Genomic DNA, 17,921 nt, shown 5'->3' with positions numbered 1-17,921 from the left:
AACATAACAAATTAAGAAGGAATTGAACAAGTTGTTGAAATCCACTTGATTTTTGCCTGAATGTATATAAAGATAGCTTTGCAGCACCTGGAGGGTTCAAATTCAAACTTTATGAACTATTAGGGTCCAAATACACAAATAAATGTATCAAAGACTAATAAAAGTGGGTTTAGCAAAATATGACCCCTTTAATATTGTAAACTGAGTTGGTAGTTCAGTCTGTGAGCAACTTTACATTTATGTTCATGGCAAAAACACTATAAAACACTATAACAATGATTCAGAAAAGTTAATGGCCCATGTTTTTGGTTCATTAATTCAGAGATTATATGCAGACTTTGTCAGAAACATACAATGGCCAACATTTTATTCTGCGACTGGGTTTAACAGTTTGATTAAATCAGTCATTTAAATTCATTTATATAGCGTCACATCATAAGAAAAGTTACCTCGTTAAACTTCACATTTAGAGCCGGCCTAAACCTGACTTAAGCCAATTTACAGAAACCCAACAGAATCCTCCAGGAGCAAACACTTGGTGACAGTTCATGCATTTTTCATTCAAACTGAGTGAATCCTAAATTCTTGAGTTTTGTCCAAACTCTGCTTTTAAATTCACAACAGAACAGTCAGTTTAAATATTCGGATATTTTGTAGCATATCAGTTGCCAATGCATTACAGTTTTTAATACCCAACAGAGTTTTAATATTCTGTAAATGTATCGTAGTGACAATCACAATATTCTCCGTCTTGACAATCTTGACAATATCATTTTCCCGTTTACATATAAAACAATAGTCCATTATATTATATAGATGATGCTGTAATGAGACAAAAGGTGATATTTTCCCCGTAGGAACCAATGTGTCAACCCTGTAGAGACATATATTTACCTGCGGTGCTCATGATCGTGTGAACAAAGCTTGAAATGCACAAAATCTTTTAACCTTTGTCCCTGATGCTGGTCTGCTCATGTCGCAATGACACAACTTTGACTGGTAACTTATGCTTTTTGTTCATATTTTACCACCAAAAAGTGATGTGAGTTGTATTTGCCCATTACAAAGGCTAAAACTGAATATGTTCAGATTTTCCAGTCTATTTTAACATGATATGCAATTAAGTATGGAAGTTCTCTCTCTAAATGGCTCATTAAGAAATTTCTACAAAACATAACGAACAAAACCAACAGTTCTTGTTCTGAGCCTCCAGCAGTATGAATTGTACAAACCAAGTCAATGTCTTCTACCTTTGTTTTCAGATTAAGAAACTCTCAGGCAGTGGAATGAGTTTTCAGAGCCTTTATTTACATACAATACTAATAGTGTACTTTGAAAATACTTAGCCACAAGTAAAAACTCTGCATTAAAACCTTACTTAGATAAAAGTATGCAAGTATTACCAGCAAAATGTATTTTAAGTATGAAAGTAAGAGTATTCATTGTACAGGTAAAAGGTCCCTGTTCGTGTGTTATTATAGATACAGATAAACTTTATTGATCCCCAGGGGAAAATTTACTATTACACTATTGTATATGATATTTTAGGCTCATATTTCTGTGTATGGTGCATTTTGTTGCTGTCTACGTTAAAGGTTGAGCTTCTTTGCACTACTTTACAATATTTACTGTTGGCTTGTTTAATCTAATCTCTATCTGTTATCTTACTTCTTTAATTTCTAATATTTTCTCTGAGATGTAGTGGAGTAGAAGGATAAAACATAGATTAAGTAGACTGCAAGGACTTCAAATTTGTACTCGCAGTACTTGAGTGTCACTGCATCACAACAAATACTATCCAGGGAAAACAGAATTGAATTATGTTCTGAAAAAGCAACATCTTGGAAAACACTGACAACTTTAAAATGAATTTTGCACAGTATGAGGACTGTGAACTTGTCCTGATTTCCATTTTTCTAGTGACATTGCTGTACAAGAGTACCTGTTAAAATGTGTATTTAGAGTGAGCATAGTGTGAAAGACATGAGAAAAGGTAGAGAGGCTAAAAGCTACAGATGAAATATGGAAATATGTGTGTAGATAGAATAACTAAACCTGTCTTTCAAACTCAAGTGTAAAGACCAGCTGGTTGCCTGAAAACCACCGTCATTTACATCAAACATTAAGACTGTGGCCCCCATCATGAAGATGAGGGGCCTCATGGGGTCCTGAAATAATCCAGAGACATCACAAGGCTTTCTGTTTAGCCTGAAATATTAGGAAAGTGTTCAGCTGTATGTCCTGCAGGGGGCGGTTTCCAGTCACTAACTGTGTGTTTAGATCCTGCAGGCCCATGTGAAACCACATAAAGAAACTGATGAATCTTCTACATTTTTTCTCTGCTTCGATTGGGAAGTGAGGTGCATCTTGTATCACAAAATATTAGAGCAAACTCCATGTTAGTGCTGAGCTGCTTTTCTGCTTTAGCTCATTCATCATGCCTGGCAGAAAGGAAAACCAGAGTGTATATAAAGGCTTTATATTTCATATTAGAAATGATTAGAGCAGTGCTTCACACTGTGCATATTGTATAAGCTGTAAATACTGTAAATGCTTTTGAGCCTGTTTTTAGGAGAGTATTTTCTTCTTCAATTTGATGAATTGTGCCATAATGATCAAATGCAAGAACTGAAAGAATAAGGTGCTACCGTGCTTGGCCATACTATATTATGCCACATGTGACATTGTTTAAATGTTTACTGCAACAGATAATGTATACAACATATATTTCTTTGATCTATCAGTGCTTTTAGCTGCATCATTTGGCCAAAGCTTGGTCTTCAGAAGTCTAATATGTAAAATTTTTATTAAAATAATCTGCATGGTTGCTTATAGCATACACTTTAACTTACACTAGTGTTTTAAAATTATCTACAAGATGTATTTTACGCTAAAAGTAATGTGAGATGGTGGGAGTACAGTGAGTGTTGGAGGCTGCTGACAGAGACAGGCTTACTTTTGCTTTATTTTTATACAAAAAAGGTAAAAAAAATTTCTATGTTGCTTAATTATTACTATATCTTTAGCTAAAAGCTATAGAGTGACCTTCACTGAAAAATAAAACCTGTATGCCTTTGGTTTTATTGACATAATGTGCATGTCTGTATTGTGTGCATGCAAATCTTACTGTATAAAGTATGTTTGTGTGCAGAATGCTGCAGAAGAAGACTGTTGGTCTCATCACATTTTAGTTTCTCCTGCTGCAGTTTCAAACGAAAAAGATTTGACTCATGAATGCCAATATTTTGTGCTATGCCTTATGTGTGTTTCTACCGACTTTTGGCTGATTGTACTCTGACTCCACAGCTGAATGGAGTCTGAATTTTAAGTTGTTGATGTTTTGCTGAACCTTGAGATGAACCAAAAGAATTTTGTGCTTATGTAATTTCACTGGTCACAGTTTCATACGCTTTAAAAAAAAAATACATTTAAAAAAAAAAATACAGTCTGTCTGGAGTGATTGTTTCAGAGGATTGTGTGAATGGGTTCTAGTGATATTTCAGTATCACATTTTCCAATCATATTCGCCTGCATCTAGAGTTATGAAATGTTCAGTAACTTTGGAATCCTTTATGCTATCATTACACTTAAATCATTCAGGTAAAGTACAGTTTCTCATCTTTTCAGTGGTGTAAGATATGCCTCATTTGGACGTTCAGAGTCTCCGCACTGAACATGGAATCACCACCATGTTCTGGAACACTGATTCATCAGTAAAACCAATGTAGCTGCTTTTTTTAGTTTTATGAACATCTACATGGTCAGTTAATTAAATATAAGAAAAAACCTGCTTTTAACTGAAAAATGGAGAAAATCATATTTATAATAAAGGGTTGTAAATCACTTAGGAAAGGTTAGAGAGTTTTGTATATGTTTTTCATATGGTAATATTTAAAATAATTCTAAAGCAAAGTTAATATAAAATTGGTATTCAAAATGAAGCAGATTCTTTGAATTGCATGACATTTGACACTGATGCTGAGTGGAAAAACAGAGTAGAAAAACAAAAGAATTGGAGGTCTGTAAGGGTTTAGGAGAAAAGGCATGTTTTACTTTATCCATCCCAAAGACTTAATCTGAGGAGATTTCATGTTTGTTTTGTTTGGACTGACGCTAGTATGAAAAAGACCCTGTTGTAACAGTCTAAATGTTCTGTTAAGATATTTTTAAGATGTTAAACCCATGCATAAAATGAAGCTGTGATTCACCCAACATATATTCCTCTGAAATGGGTGGTTTACCTGCTCAAGTTAATGTTACGAGACGATCCAGAAATAGTAGCAAAAATGGTCACATGCCAGTTTATGCACATATTTACTCTATTTTCTGTGAATCATGTTTTTTAAAAGGAAAAAAGACTCAAGAAACACTACTTATGTTGTGTGGTGTTACCAGGTCATGAAGTGTTTTTGGAGAGAATGACACTAGAAAATGTACACTTTCTTTTATTGTCACAGACAAGCATTTCCAAAACCTGCTCTGGTCTTCCATCCTTCCATCCATCTGGCTGTCCTCTTTAGGAACTGGTCAAGAATTAAGAATTAACCCATAAAGACACAAACATCCACCATCTACCAAAATCATCTCCTGATATAAACTGTTTAATCCCTGTTGATCCACTAATCCATGTAACTAATTGGTGTAAAATACAGTTTGTCATCTTTTCATGGTCATCAGATATGACCCATTTGGACGTTCAGAAGCTCCGTAGTGAAGGTGGAAACACTGTCATCTTCTACAACATTGGTTCACCAGTAAAACCCATGGAGTTGGATCAATGACAGTGGATGGACACACTGGATTTATTTTGTGTTTATGTTTATGTTTACGCATTTGGCAGACGCTTTTTTCCAAAGCGACTTACAGGGGAAAACCAATTAAATCACTCAATCAATCAAATTTTATTTATATAGCGCCAGATCACAAAAAAGTTATCTCTTGACATTTTATATATAGAGTTGGTCAAAACCAGACTCTAAGTCAATTCTACAGAAACCCAACAGAATCCTCCTGGAGCAAACACTTGTGACTGGTGACAGTGGCGAGGAAAAACTTCCCTTTAACAGGCAGAAACCTCGAGCAGACCCAGACTCCTGGAGGATGGCCAGTTAAGATCGATTTTTTTTCTTCACTTTTCTCTAGTATTGATATAATAATTCTCAACTTTACTCTGAGCTTTTATGAACATCTACATGATTAGTAAATTAAATGCTGGAAAATACCACATTTTCACTGAAAAAAAAAAAACAGAATGCAGAAGATAATATTACAATAAATGGTGTTAAACCACTTAAGGACGGTTAAATATAAAGAAAAATTTATTTTGGAACTGCCAAAAATGTCACACTGGAAATGAATAAATGAAACAACAGTAATGGATCAGATGTTAGGAAGTGAAATCTGCTACTATGCCTCTTATTTCTTTTAGAATAGAATAGAATAGAATAGAATAGAATAGAATAGAATAGAATAGAATAGAATAGCTTTTATTGTCATTTGACAGCACGGTACAATGTACAGTACATCAAACGAAACTGAGTTCGATGTTAGGGCATCAGGTCTCTGTAACCTAGTGCTCCACCACACCCCCTTCTTCAAAGATTACAGTGAAAGAACAGAGAGGATAATGCAAGCACATACATAAGACATCTTACATTATAACACAGTACACGTGGTCACGTGGTGGAACTTTTTCAATGGAGGTGGGAGTGGGGGGGACAGGAGGACAGAAAGAGGATGAGGGCAGATGGGATGGGAGGGGGGAACATGCATGTGTGTTTATGTGAGTCCTTGGAAATGTTTGTGTGAGGATAAGAGACACAGAGAGGCCTTCTGTCCTTCAGTTCTTATCAGTTCACTCCCTCTGTCTTGACCATGGAAAACATTTTTACTGTAAAGGGAGCAGATTTAGAGAAGATCCAGCTGCTTTTCCTCAGCTCTCGGGGGAAACAAATTAACCAGGGAATGACTTGATTTCTGCTTAATTTAATTATAACTCAATTTTTGTTATAACTGGGCCTCAGCGTTTCACTTCTCACTTCATAGCAGATAGATCTCTACACACTTCATCCACTTTTCCACTCAATCCCGCAATTTATGAAGTGTTTATAAAGTAACTTATATTAAATGGATACATAATATCCATATCGATAATCAATATGATATTATCCATCCACACGCCTCTAGTGATGACAGCGCCATAGTCTGACATTCATTTATATGTAAACCAGAGCATGACTGAGCCCATCAGAACACTATATTTAGGGAAAACCACAGTTTTGATCCAGTCAGATCAGGGGTCAGTGTGGCTGTTATGGACCCCGACTGCTGTTAAATGGGAATGTACATGACTTGTCAGTTCCCCTCTTAAAGTAACTGGGTAAAGAGTGCATGCCAGTCTATAGATGGATTGTGAAAGATTTTCTCTAAATAATCTTTAAAAGTCTCCTGCCAAGTTTACCAGCCACTTGGACTGAAGTCTATTGAAATATGAGGAAGTAAACGGGTCAGCACACAAAAACAAAGCAGGGCAGGAAGAGATCTGACTTCCATCACACTTTGAGTATCTCCATGAGCCAAAACTGCTTTTCAGATGAACTTTTACAGCAGCCTCCGAGCTGTTCAGCAGTAAAACTTCTTCTGTCAAGAAGTGAATGGACCCTGGCTGATGCTGAAACTGTGAGCTCTTTGTCAGTTCCTGCTCACTGTTAACGCTGCAGAATGAAATGTTTGTCCTCAGTCGTTGGTTAACTTGTTGTTAATCAGAGTCTGCAGCTGCCTGCGAGACTGACTTCAACCTGCTGCATCAAGCCTTCACACACTTTCATCTAAGTTTAAACATGTTGGAGTAAAGGTTTCATACTGAACCTCCCAAGACCCAGGAAATTTCAGTGAAGTACAAGCTTTTTTTGTGTTTTTTATTGAATAAGTGCCTATATTGGAAACATCATGATGCAAGAGTTTTTTCAGATGCAGTTTTTAAAATTTTTATGGAATGTCCTTTGTGGTGGACAGTTTTTTTTTTGTATAAAGTTGTGAAACTCTTGTCCACAAATGTGGACAGAAAACCCATAGCTGGGTCTAAGGAGGATAAACCACATTTATGTGTACTTTTCCCTCTGTGCACACTTAACCTCCTTAGACCCAGCTATGGGTTTTCTGTCCACATTTGTGGACAAGAGTTTCACAACGTTATACAAAAAAAAAGAAAAGAAAACTGTCCACCACAAGAACATTCCATAAAAATTTTAAAAACTGCATCTGAAAAAACTCTTGCATCATGGTGTTTCCAATATAGGCACTTATTTAATAAAAAACAAACAAAAAAGCTTGTTCTTTGCTGACATTTCCTGGGTCTTAGGAGGTTAAGTCAAAGGGACTTTTCAGCCTAGAAGTCAAAATCCTTCATCAAGAATTTCTGTCATAATTGTGATATGGATTACAACTCACACACAACAGTACAAGAAGTATCTTCATGTTGTGTTTAGACTGAATTTAGTATTATTTGCAGATTATTTCCTCCACAGAAGAGGAAGTTGGACCTGAATGCTCCAAACAGCCAGATCAGTTTACGTCAATCGAATTGGATTCTACTGAGTCGAATGTCACAATTAAATGTCTAGCTGGTTATTCAGTGATGACTGATTTCATTTATTCAACCTAATCACAGAGAAAAAAGTATAAACTGTTCATCAGTCTCATGCCAAATCACACATGACTCACAGTTTCCAAAATCCTTAGACTCAACTCCAAACATTTTTTTAGCTACATGGTTTCATTTGTAGTTTTAAGTAACTGCTTATTATTGACTGAGTTGGATTGAAATTTCATCTAAACATCCAAAAACCCCTGAGGATTGTGAACTAAGGATCAGTATTTCTAATTTTCAATAGTTAATATATACACTAGTTATTAGTTATAAGGCAACCTCTAAAAGTGATTTGTATTTTTATCTTGTGCAAAAAAAGTTATTTCATCGTCAAAGTTATTTCAATGTACAAGGCATTTTAGATCTTTTGTGGTTCTGTACTTCACTGAAACCAAATTTAGAATCTATGTAGAATAAATATACATAGGTTCATCATATCTTTTTTCCACATTTAGGTCTTACAACAAGGATTGTTTGGATTTTTTATGATAAAAAAGTCTCTTCACGTCAACTAAAGAATAAAGCAATAAAAATCCCCATAAGAAAATAAATAGGCCAAATTCTCGATAAAACATCTTAGCTGGTGATTGTCCATAAATGAAACTCAAAATGTGCTCAATTCTAATTTGACTTAATTCTAATCTGCCTCATTTTTAATTTATATTACAGATAGACATCTGTAATATAAGTGTAATAGATGCACAGTGAAAGTATTTGCCAAATGTTATGGGATAAGAAGCACAAAGCTCCATAAGTTGTTAATACTCAAGGAAATAACAAGTGTGTCAAATTTTTCTAAAGTGCAGTACCGTAATAAGGACAACCCAGTCTGCAATTCAGATGAATTAATAATCTCCATCATTCACAATTATTTACCAAAAAGACAGTTTAACATACAGATGACTTTTTATTGAATCTGGAATCAATTCCATATCATGAAGGTTGGTTTAAAATAATAAAACAGCTGAAACGTAGGAGCAGTGTTTTTTCTTAATCGGTCAAAGATGTTCATAAAAGGCGTTGTTTAGAACATTTACCTGTTTCAAGAGGAACATAAAGCTCTGATCCTGTTGGAAAACTAAGTTAAATTGGACACAAAATAAATGATAGTGTCAGTATCGGTCTATAGTCCTCCAGTCTGTATTTATCGGATTAATTCTCCTCTGTTGACTGCAGCTCAAGTCAAGTAGTTTAAATAGAAAGTGAAGTTTTGGACAAAAGGCCTCCCTGCAGTGTTAGACAGCAGCTGGATGCACAAACAGTCACTGCTCTGTCCGCAGCAGCTGACCGGGCGTCTGTCACAGCCTGGGACTGATACATGACAATACAAGCACATCCATCCTCTGCAAAAAAAAGTCTGCTGTTACTGTGGCTGCAGTCACAGGCTGGGCTTTCTGCTGTTTTACACCACTGTGCACCAAAATGAGCATTTGGTTCGAGTTTGACTTAATACTTTTTATTTAGTTACAGCAAAGTAAAAAAAAAAAAAAAAAAAAAAAAAAAATTGGATTTATCTCTTTATTTGTTTGCATTGTAATTTATTGTTTGTCTGTTCTCTTTACTAGCTCAGACTATTTGAGACATAAACATATAACATGACATAAAATTTGAGATCACTACAGTGGACAGCTGATCAAAGGTGTTTTCTTGTATATTTATGGATATGTTGTTTTGTTCACCATCCCATACACTGCAGTTCATACCATTACTGTAACTTTGCTGTTCTAGATAAACCTGATCTGCACTAACATGTTTGAGTGTAAAAAAAATTGCTAATTGTTTCTAGACTGAAATAAACAGTTTTGTTTTGTTTGTTTGTTTTTTAAACAAAAGTTGCTTGTTTGTTTGTTTGGATTTTTTTGCATATTATCAGCATGCCGGTCTGTTAAAATGTGAGAAAACATCAGATTAGCAGCATTAAAATGTTTTTATTTCATAGTTTTCACATAGTATATCTGTAAAAACATGTTTCTTTGCTTCTAAAATTAAACACTTGGTGTCCAACTGAGTGAACATTTTTGTAACTCCATGAAAAATAGGTTCATAAAAAAATCAATCACATTATTATTACTATTATTTATTTATTTATTTTCATGCCTAAAGAGGAATAAACTGGGAATGCAGTCCGAAAAAAAATCTTGATTACAGTTCTCATAACTCATGCATGAAAGGGTTAAGGCACTGTGACTTTATCTGTTCATTTCACATTTACATGATCATTTATTTACTTTATTTAGCTGGGGAAGACTCCAGAGTGTCCTGGCTGAGACTGGCAGCAGCACAGTTTACAAGGATTCAAACAATATTGATGATGAAAGAATAAAATAATAAAATAAAATCATATGCCAAATATTCATCAGAATCATCAGAGTTGGCATATAAATCAAATATTTAATATTTAGTCAAATATTTGTGGCTCCAAGTAAGTTAAAATGATTTTAAATGTATTTAGTGAGAACAGCTCCTTAAGTTTCCACCCATTCTTTGTTTTTTTTCACTCAGTAAGAAATAGCATCAAAATATATCATTAACTGATCCTGAAAACAAACATTTACTACCACCACCATTTATCAAACTACAGGGGTTGTATTGATGAATCGCTGCTCCAGAAGATGACGGTGTTTCCATGTTTAATATGAAACCTCTGTAGTGATGCTGCTAAAAAAAAATGTGAGTCTCTGAATCTGTATCTTATTTGAATTATTTAAATGTATTAATAGGATAAATGGTTCAAAAAACATTTATCCATAAACCCCCAGTGCCATTTTTGTGGCAGCTCCCAAATTGTTTTTTCCTCTATTTTTAATATTTCTTAAGCGATTTATCACTATTTATTCTAATATGCTCAGTATTTTGCATTCTTAAGTAAGAATCAGGTATTTTCCTATATTTAATTCACTGATCATGTTGATGTTCAAAAAAACTCAGATTAACCCTTTCATGCTTTGTGGTCACTACACTGGACAGCTATTATATAGTCATGGATTTTGTTGTTTTAGTTCCATATCAGCCAACACAGTGGACACTGATGCATCTTCACAAACACTGTAATTCATACCATTAATGTAACTTTGCTGTTCTTGATAAACCTGATCTGCACTAACATGTTTGAGTGTAAATTAATTGGTTGTTATTGATATTATTTTTTGCATACTATCTCCATAAAGTGAGTAATGACTAGTGTTAGAGTATGTTAAAATGTGAGGAAAACATCAGATTAGCAGCATTAAAAATGTTTTTATTTCATAGTTTTCACACAATATATCCTTAAATACATGTTTCTTTGCTTTAAAAATTAAACGCATGGTGTCTAGCTGAGTGGACAATTTTGCAGCTCCAAGAAAAAAAAAAGGTTCCTAAGAAAATTTTCAATCACATTGTTTTTGTCATGCCTGAAGTGGAATAAAAACACTCAGGAAAATAATTTGGATTAAGGTTCTCATAATTCATGCGTGAAAGGGTTAAAGTTGAGTGATATTATAGAAAAAAAACAGAAAAAATGGAAGAAAAAGTGACTTTTTCAGTAAAATATAGCATTAACTGAACATAAACCGGCTGTCTCCATCCACTGTCATTGATCCAACTCCATGAATCAATATTATAGAAGATGACGGTGTTTCCACGTTCACTACGGAGCCTCTGAATGTCCAAATGGGTCATATCTGATGACCATGAAAAGATGACAAACTGTATTTTACACTAATTATTTACATGTATCGATAAGATTAATGGATCAACAGTTATTTAACTTTTTATATCAGTGAATGATTTTAGTCACCAGTGGATGTTCCTCAGGGTTAAAGATAAAAGGTTGAGGAACATACATAATTCACCTTAAGTTTTGGATTCAGACCTTTAACTTACGGTGGAATATTCTCACATTGTATGAACCGTTTCATGTATCATGGTCACTACAGTGGACAGCTGTTCTCTTGCATATTCATGGGTTTTGTTGTTTTAGTTCCATATCAGCCAGTATAGTGGACGCTTATGCATCGTCCCAAACACTGCAATTCATACCATTACTGTAACTTTGCTGTTCTAGATAAACCTGATCTGCACGAACATGTTTTAGTGTAAGCCAATTGCTAGTTGTTATTAGACTGTAATTAACAGTTTTCTTAAACAAAAAGTTTTTTTTTTTTTGCATATTATCTCCATGAAGTGAGTAATAACTAGTATTAGAGTACAATAAATTGTGAGAAAATGGCATTAGCGGCATTAAAAATGTTTTTATTTCAGAGTTTTCATACAGTATATCACTTTCTAATGATGGGCTTTAAATAAATATTTCTTTGCTTCAAAAATTAGACGCATGGTGTCCTGCTGAGTGGACATTTTTGTAACTCCATGAAAAAAAGGTTCTAAAAAAAACTTCACTTCATTGTTTTTTTCACGCTTAAAGAGGAATAAAATCACTCAAGAAAAAACATTGACTAAGGTTCTCATAATTCATGCATGAAAGGGTTAATACTCAAGTACAGGATCTGATTACTTTGTTTTACACTGCAAGACAAATTTACCGAAGTGGAGACCACAGTGGATTTGGAGTCATGTCTGTCCTCCCTTTCTCTCCTCTGTGGGAGACTCTGGCGTTGGATTGGCATTTGAGTATTTTTCTTGCTCCAGACGCCTCAGAAGTATGCACTGACGTAAGGACTATGGACCTCAATCACCATAACACTGACCTTTTGGTGAAATTTGGCAAATTTACGCTGTTATTTAGTGAAAATACGACATGTTTTTTGCATAACTGAGTGTAGCAGAGTGAAAGACATCTTGTTTAGTATGAGGTCAGTCAGGGTCAGAAACATGGTATTCATGGTGGATTACAACACACTTTTCACCCCTGAAAACACAGTATGTACATGGTTATACAGCAGAACTAGAACAGACTATAAGCAGTCGCTCTGTTGTGTGAAAAGAGCTTTAAATAGATGAAAAGCAGCATACATAAACAGTACTACAGCCATGATAAAACCCCTCAGTGAGGCTGTGGCCAAGTGATTGTTGGAGGGGAGGAGGAGGAGGACACGTTTGGCCAGACAGGGAGTCTTTGTGGCCCCGTGGACAAACACCCACACTCAGCCGAAAGCCTCGGGTCACACTGGACGCCAAACCCAGACGGACGCTCTGCTTCTTTCACCAAACTCCAACTTCAGGTTCATTCCTCACTCGCAGGGAGACGATATGAAGCGCTGCCTCGGACTATTCCTGCTGGTTTGCTTTGGGATGCTTGACTTGGGTGAGTGGACCAGGACGTTTAACATTTAAAGGAACATTTACACTGATTTGGAAACTGAAAAGTAGAAAGAATGTATAACCAAACTATCCTAAATACTGAAGTTACTTTGTTCTTAGTTGATGATGCATTCTTTTCATGTTTGTCAAGAAAGTTGTTATTATTTTCAGGGTCTCCTCAAGAAATGTCTACATCACAGGTGTCAAACATGCGGCCCAGGGGCCAAAACCAGCCCGCCAAAGGGTTCAATCTGGCCCCTAGGATGAATTTGTGAAATGCAAAAATTATAATGTAGATATTAATAATCAAGGATGTTGAAATCATTTTAGGTCAGTTCGATCTAAAGTGGATCAGACTAGTAAAATATTATCAAATAACCTATAAATGATGAAAACTGCAAATTTTCCTCTTTGTTTTAGTATAAAAAAAGTAAAATTAGAAAAAAAAAGTTACATGTACAGACTATCCTTTTACAAAAAATTTGAATAACCTGAACAAACATGAACAATCTGAAATGTCTTAAGAGAAATATGTGGAATTTTAACAATAATCTGCCTGCTACTAAATCTTTAAGTTGGGATGCACATGTATAAATGATCAACTTAGGCGTAATATTGTTAACATTGCACTTTTTTTCTTAAGAATTTTCAATTTGTTCACATTTATTCTTGTTATGTTCAAGTACAGTTGGTAGGTGTAAACATTTTCATGATGTATTTTTTTTTTTTTTCACTCAAAAACAGACAAAACTTTGGAGTTGACATTATTTATAAGTTCTTATCCTATTATTTATATAATTTTACTGGTCCGGCCCACTTTAGATCATATTAGGCTGTATGTGGCCCCTGAACTAGAATGAGTTTGACACCCCTGGTTTACATCTACCACATGCCAAAAACATGTCGAGATTTTGTCTTTTTTTTTTTGTCATCACACATATTGTCAACAGTGCCCACAGGTAACATTTACTCAGGCAATTATAATTTAAAATTTAAAATTGAAGAAAATTTTACTCTACTCAGATAAAATTTGGTCCCTGTCTAAAAAGAGTAAAAGTTACTCTTTGGGTAGAGCTCTCCAAACTCAATATAGAGTCAAATTTACTGTTTTGGAGGAACAGAAATGCTCAGTAACTTTTCCAGTGTAGATAATAAAATAGTATAAAATCTTGACATTAAGCCACTGAACAGGCTCGTATATGCCTTTCTTCTTACTTAAGATCTTCAGATTGACAGTAGAAGCATGCTATATCTCTGTAGTCTGTTGGTGAATTAAGATGCTGATGGTCTTTGTAGTTCAGTAAAAATTAAGCTATAGTTGATCACTGTCCTGTTGATCATATATAGAATTCTCAGTGTTTTATGAATATTTAACCCTATGATTGTGTGATTAAATCAAAATTATCTCAAGGTCCATTTAATATCTTTTCCTGACCTTTCAACCATGTCATTTTAATCTGCTCATAAAGATTATGAGATCCTTGTGAGAGGCTCAGGAAAGAATCAGGTGCATCGTAGCAGTCACTTCATTTTCTCACATTAATTTGATTTCCTGACAAAATATCAAATGTAGATGTTTTATGTATAAATACATTGGTTTGTAGTGATGAATAACAGTCTATGTTGTAGCTCCAGTCAGTCTAAGCTTCTTTAGCAGAGGTTTTTTTTTCCAGATTCAGTTAGAAGACATCTCTGTATCTTCAGCCATGTAAAATCAAACAGCTATGATCGTCCTCTTTGTTTAAGACTGTATTTTTCTGAAAAGACATTAGACAGAATTTGCGTTACTAATTGTTAAATGTTTACCACTGGTCTTCTGTATCCTTAGAGTGCAGTGGTTTTATTTAAGGTTTCATTTTCATTGTGATATGGTAGGATTTCCTACATCCTAACATATATACATGTAGAAATTTACTCAACTTTACTCAGAGCAGATGAACAGAGCCTCAAGGTCAGCTTTTTAGGAAAATTGCAGAGTCAATAAATGTTCTTTCTTTGCATGATCTGGCTTTTTTTTTAAAGTCATAGACTAATCCATTAAGACCCAAACATCTGCCGTCGACCAAAAGCATCTACTGATCTAAACTGTTGATCCACTAATCCTATCAATACATGTAAATATATGGCGTAAAATCCAGTTTGTCATCTTTTCATGGTCATCATATATGACCCATTTGGATGTTCAGACGCTCCGTAGTTACCGTGGAAACACATTCATCTTCTACAACATTGATTCACCAGTAAAACCCATGGAGTTGGATCAATGACAGTGGACGGACACACTAGGTTTATGTTCAGTTAATGATATATTTTACTGAAAAAGTGAACTTAATTTTTTTCTGTTTTGATACAATAACCTTTGATTTTACTCTGAGCTTTTATGCGCATTTTCATGATCAGTCAATTAAACATAGGAAAATAGATGATTTCCACTGGAAAAAATGCAAAATTCAAAGAATAATATGACATAATAGGTGATAAATTACGTAGGAAAGGTTAAATAGAGAGAAAAATTAATTTGGGAACTGCCACAAAAGTCACACTGGGTCCTTACGGGTTAATTACACATACAGCACACAGTTACACCAGTGTGGTCAAGATTAGTCAGACAACATTTTTATCCATATATGAACCTGATGTTCTTGTTGGGAGTCTGTGTTTGGTTTATTTGTGTGTATTTTTTTTTTTTGTGTGTGTATGTGTTGTGTGCTCAACTTGTGCATCTCCCTGAATATGTCTCCTCATTTATATTCAGTACTTGGATGTGTGTATATGTATTCTGTATTTACTCTTGTGCAGATGGAAACTAGCTATAGCTGCAGCAGCTCTTCTCATGAGATTTTTGTTTTTGTGCATGGTCTCTAACCTGAGGTATCATAAGTCAACATACTGTAAAGATATTTATGTAAAACAGTATTTGGTAAGTGCTGATTCAGTGCGTTCGTTGCAGTAAAAGAACAGATTCAGTGCAGATTTAAAAGCTGTCTGTCTGTGCATAATACTCATTGAACCTCAACCACATTATACAATGTGAAGCCTATTATATCATTACTAAACTTAAAATAAAAACAATAAATTAAACACAATGAACATTTATTTCACCACATTGTGCAAATCAGTTTTCAGTGTCATTTCTATTCTATTCAGTGTTTTGAAACAATAATAATAACAATAATGGGAAGGTCCCCTAAAATGTATTCATCATCAACCATCAACATGTATTGAACATCCTATTTATTCATCTGTACATTCAATACTTAATATAACCATCTCATTTGCACTAGCTGTATATAACTGCACTCATCTGTACATATTGCTTATCTGTACATATGGTATTTAACTGTATTATACTGCACTTCTGCTATTTGCACTTCTGATTGGATGCTAACTGCATTTCGTTACCCTGTATTTGTACTGAGTAATGACAATAAAGTTCAATCTAATCTAATCTAATCTAATCTAATCTAATCTAATCTAATCTAATCTAATCTAATCTAATCTAATCAAACTAGAGGAACAAACCTGCTCTGAAAATGAATAAGTAAGTAAGGAGTGTAAAGTATAGACATACCATAGGTTATTTCTATCTTATACCTCATAAATATGGGTGAATGTGAGTGTTAGTGTGTTAATGGGTGGATATGACTCATTGTGAAGCCCTTTTGGTAACATCAAGGTAGAAATTCACAAGTTCATTTACTGTTTGAAGCCACTTGAAGCGTTTACTTCCCATCTCTAACCTCTGCTAAGGAAAGTCTGAATTCATGAGTGTGTAATGACAATAGCATCCTACTATAATGGACGTTCTGTGTCCGGCGCGTGTTTGTCCGATGCGTGTCCCGATGTTGCAGCACGGGAGGGCATACGGGTAGAATGCCGCTGTTGCACCACGGGAGGGCGCTATCGTACAATGGTGCCATGGGTACAATGCTGCTAGTGTCTGCAATTTATTTCCAAGAACTCAACAAAAATATTTGTCCTGTTTCAACACAACAGTGCCTCTGTGGATTAGGCTGCATCCATAAAGAAATGGTCTTACCACATGTGGAAAACTGAACTGGTTTACTCAGAGCCCTGACCTCTGACCCCATCAGTTCCTTTACAGTGAACTGAACACTGGTAGCCAGATGCAGATGGAGGATGATTGTTTCTGTGGAATAAAATCTAATGTTTGGTCAATATTTGTGCTTTTAACCAACACTAACTAAGCTCTACATTTTTAGTATGAATGTTTTTCTAGCTGCGGTTGACTTGGACTTGTCGTCTTCTTCAGGATCTGGTCTTCGTTGTTATAAATGCTCAGATTACACAGGACGCTGCCAAAACGTACAGGAGTGCACGTATGAAGACTCCTGCATATCACTGAGCGAAAGAGGTGCGGAATTTATCTTCTTCTACAATTTAACTTCCATCTTAAAAAGCCACTCTTTACATGTGGCTCAGATGTTTAGTTTTACATCTCCACTAGATTTATAGATTTTATGTAAATGATCTGTTGCATTTTGTGTGTGTTTTCAGGTGGGAAGACCATCCGCCAGTGTATCAGGTACACAGACTGCGATAACTCTCGTCTCACCCAGATGTTCCCTGCCATCTCTGGCTTCACCTATCGATGCTGCAGCAGCAACCTGTGCAACTCTGGCTCGGCTGTTACCACGGCAACACCTCTCCTGGCTCTGATGGGATCCCTCCTGAGCGTCTGGTGGTGTTGGATCTAAATGCAGTGCAGAAAACTAACAGCAGTAGTTAAGTCTTTCAGGATATTAAGTGACATTAACATGAGCTAAAACAACTGCTGTTTGTTGTAGTTCAGGCTTCTCAGGTCAGGTTCAAGTGTCACCGTAAATTGAGACTTTTTCATTTTGTTCGGTCATTTTCAATTTCATATTGTACAAGTTTAACAATAAATACATGAAAAAATTCTTTTATCTTGTATTTCTTTAATCGCACTGCTGAATTTGGTTTAAAATCATGAATAGAAATAAAACCATCTGATTTTTCATTATATTTTGTATATATATGTCACATTTAA

At 35.1% G+C, this 17,921-nt stretch overlaps 1 protein-coding gene across 1 annotated transcript; it reads left to right on the top strand.

Moving 5' to 3' along the window:
- The first annotated feature begins 12,659 nt into the window (after window positions 1–12,659).
- cd59b (CD59 molecule (CD59 blood group) b) lies at window positions 12,660–17,811 on the top strand. The gene is made up of 3 exons (XM_030136862.1): window positions 12,660–12,893; window positions 17,163–17,264; window positions 17,408–17,811. The coding sequence occupies exons 1-3, from the start codon at window positions 12,839–12,841 to the stop codon at window positions 17,605–17,607; spliced, it is 357 nt and encodes a 118-aa protein (XP_029992722.1). The 5' UTR covers window positions 12,660–12,838; the 3' UTR covers window positions 17,608–17,811.
- Window positions 17,812–17,921: the final 110 nt, after the last annotated feature.

Source organism: Sphaeramia orbicularis, chromosome 6, assembly GCF_902148855.1.
Source record: "Sphaeramia orbicularis chromosome 6, fSphaOr1.1, whole genome shotgun sequence".
Classification (NCBI taxonomy): Eukaryota; Metazoa; Chordata; class Actinopteri; order Kurtiformes; family Apogonidae; genus Sphaeramia; species Sphaeramia orbicularis.
The sequence above is the reverse complement of the archived record's forward strand: the minus strand, read 5'-3'. Positions and strand labels throughout refer to the sequence as shown.

Excerpts from the sequence above, each read along its gene's own strand:
- cd59b (XM_030136862.1), top strand. The coding sequence starts at position 12,839 with ATGAAGCGCTGCCTCGGACTATTCCTGCTGGTTTGCTTTGGGATGCTT. Across the intron at positions 12,894-17,162 it reads CTTTGGGATGCTTGACTTGG|GATCTGGTCTTCGTTGTTAT; the intron begins GTGAGTGGACCA and ends CGTCTTCTTCAG. Across the intron at positions 17,265-17,407 it reads CATATCACTGAGCGAAAGAG|GTGGGAAGACCATCCGCCAG; the intron begins GTGCGGAATTTA and ends GTGTGTTTTCAG.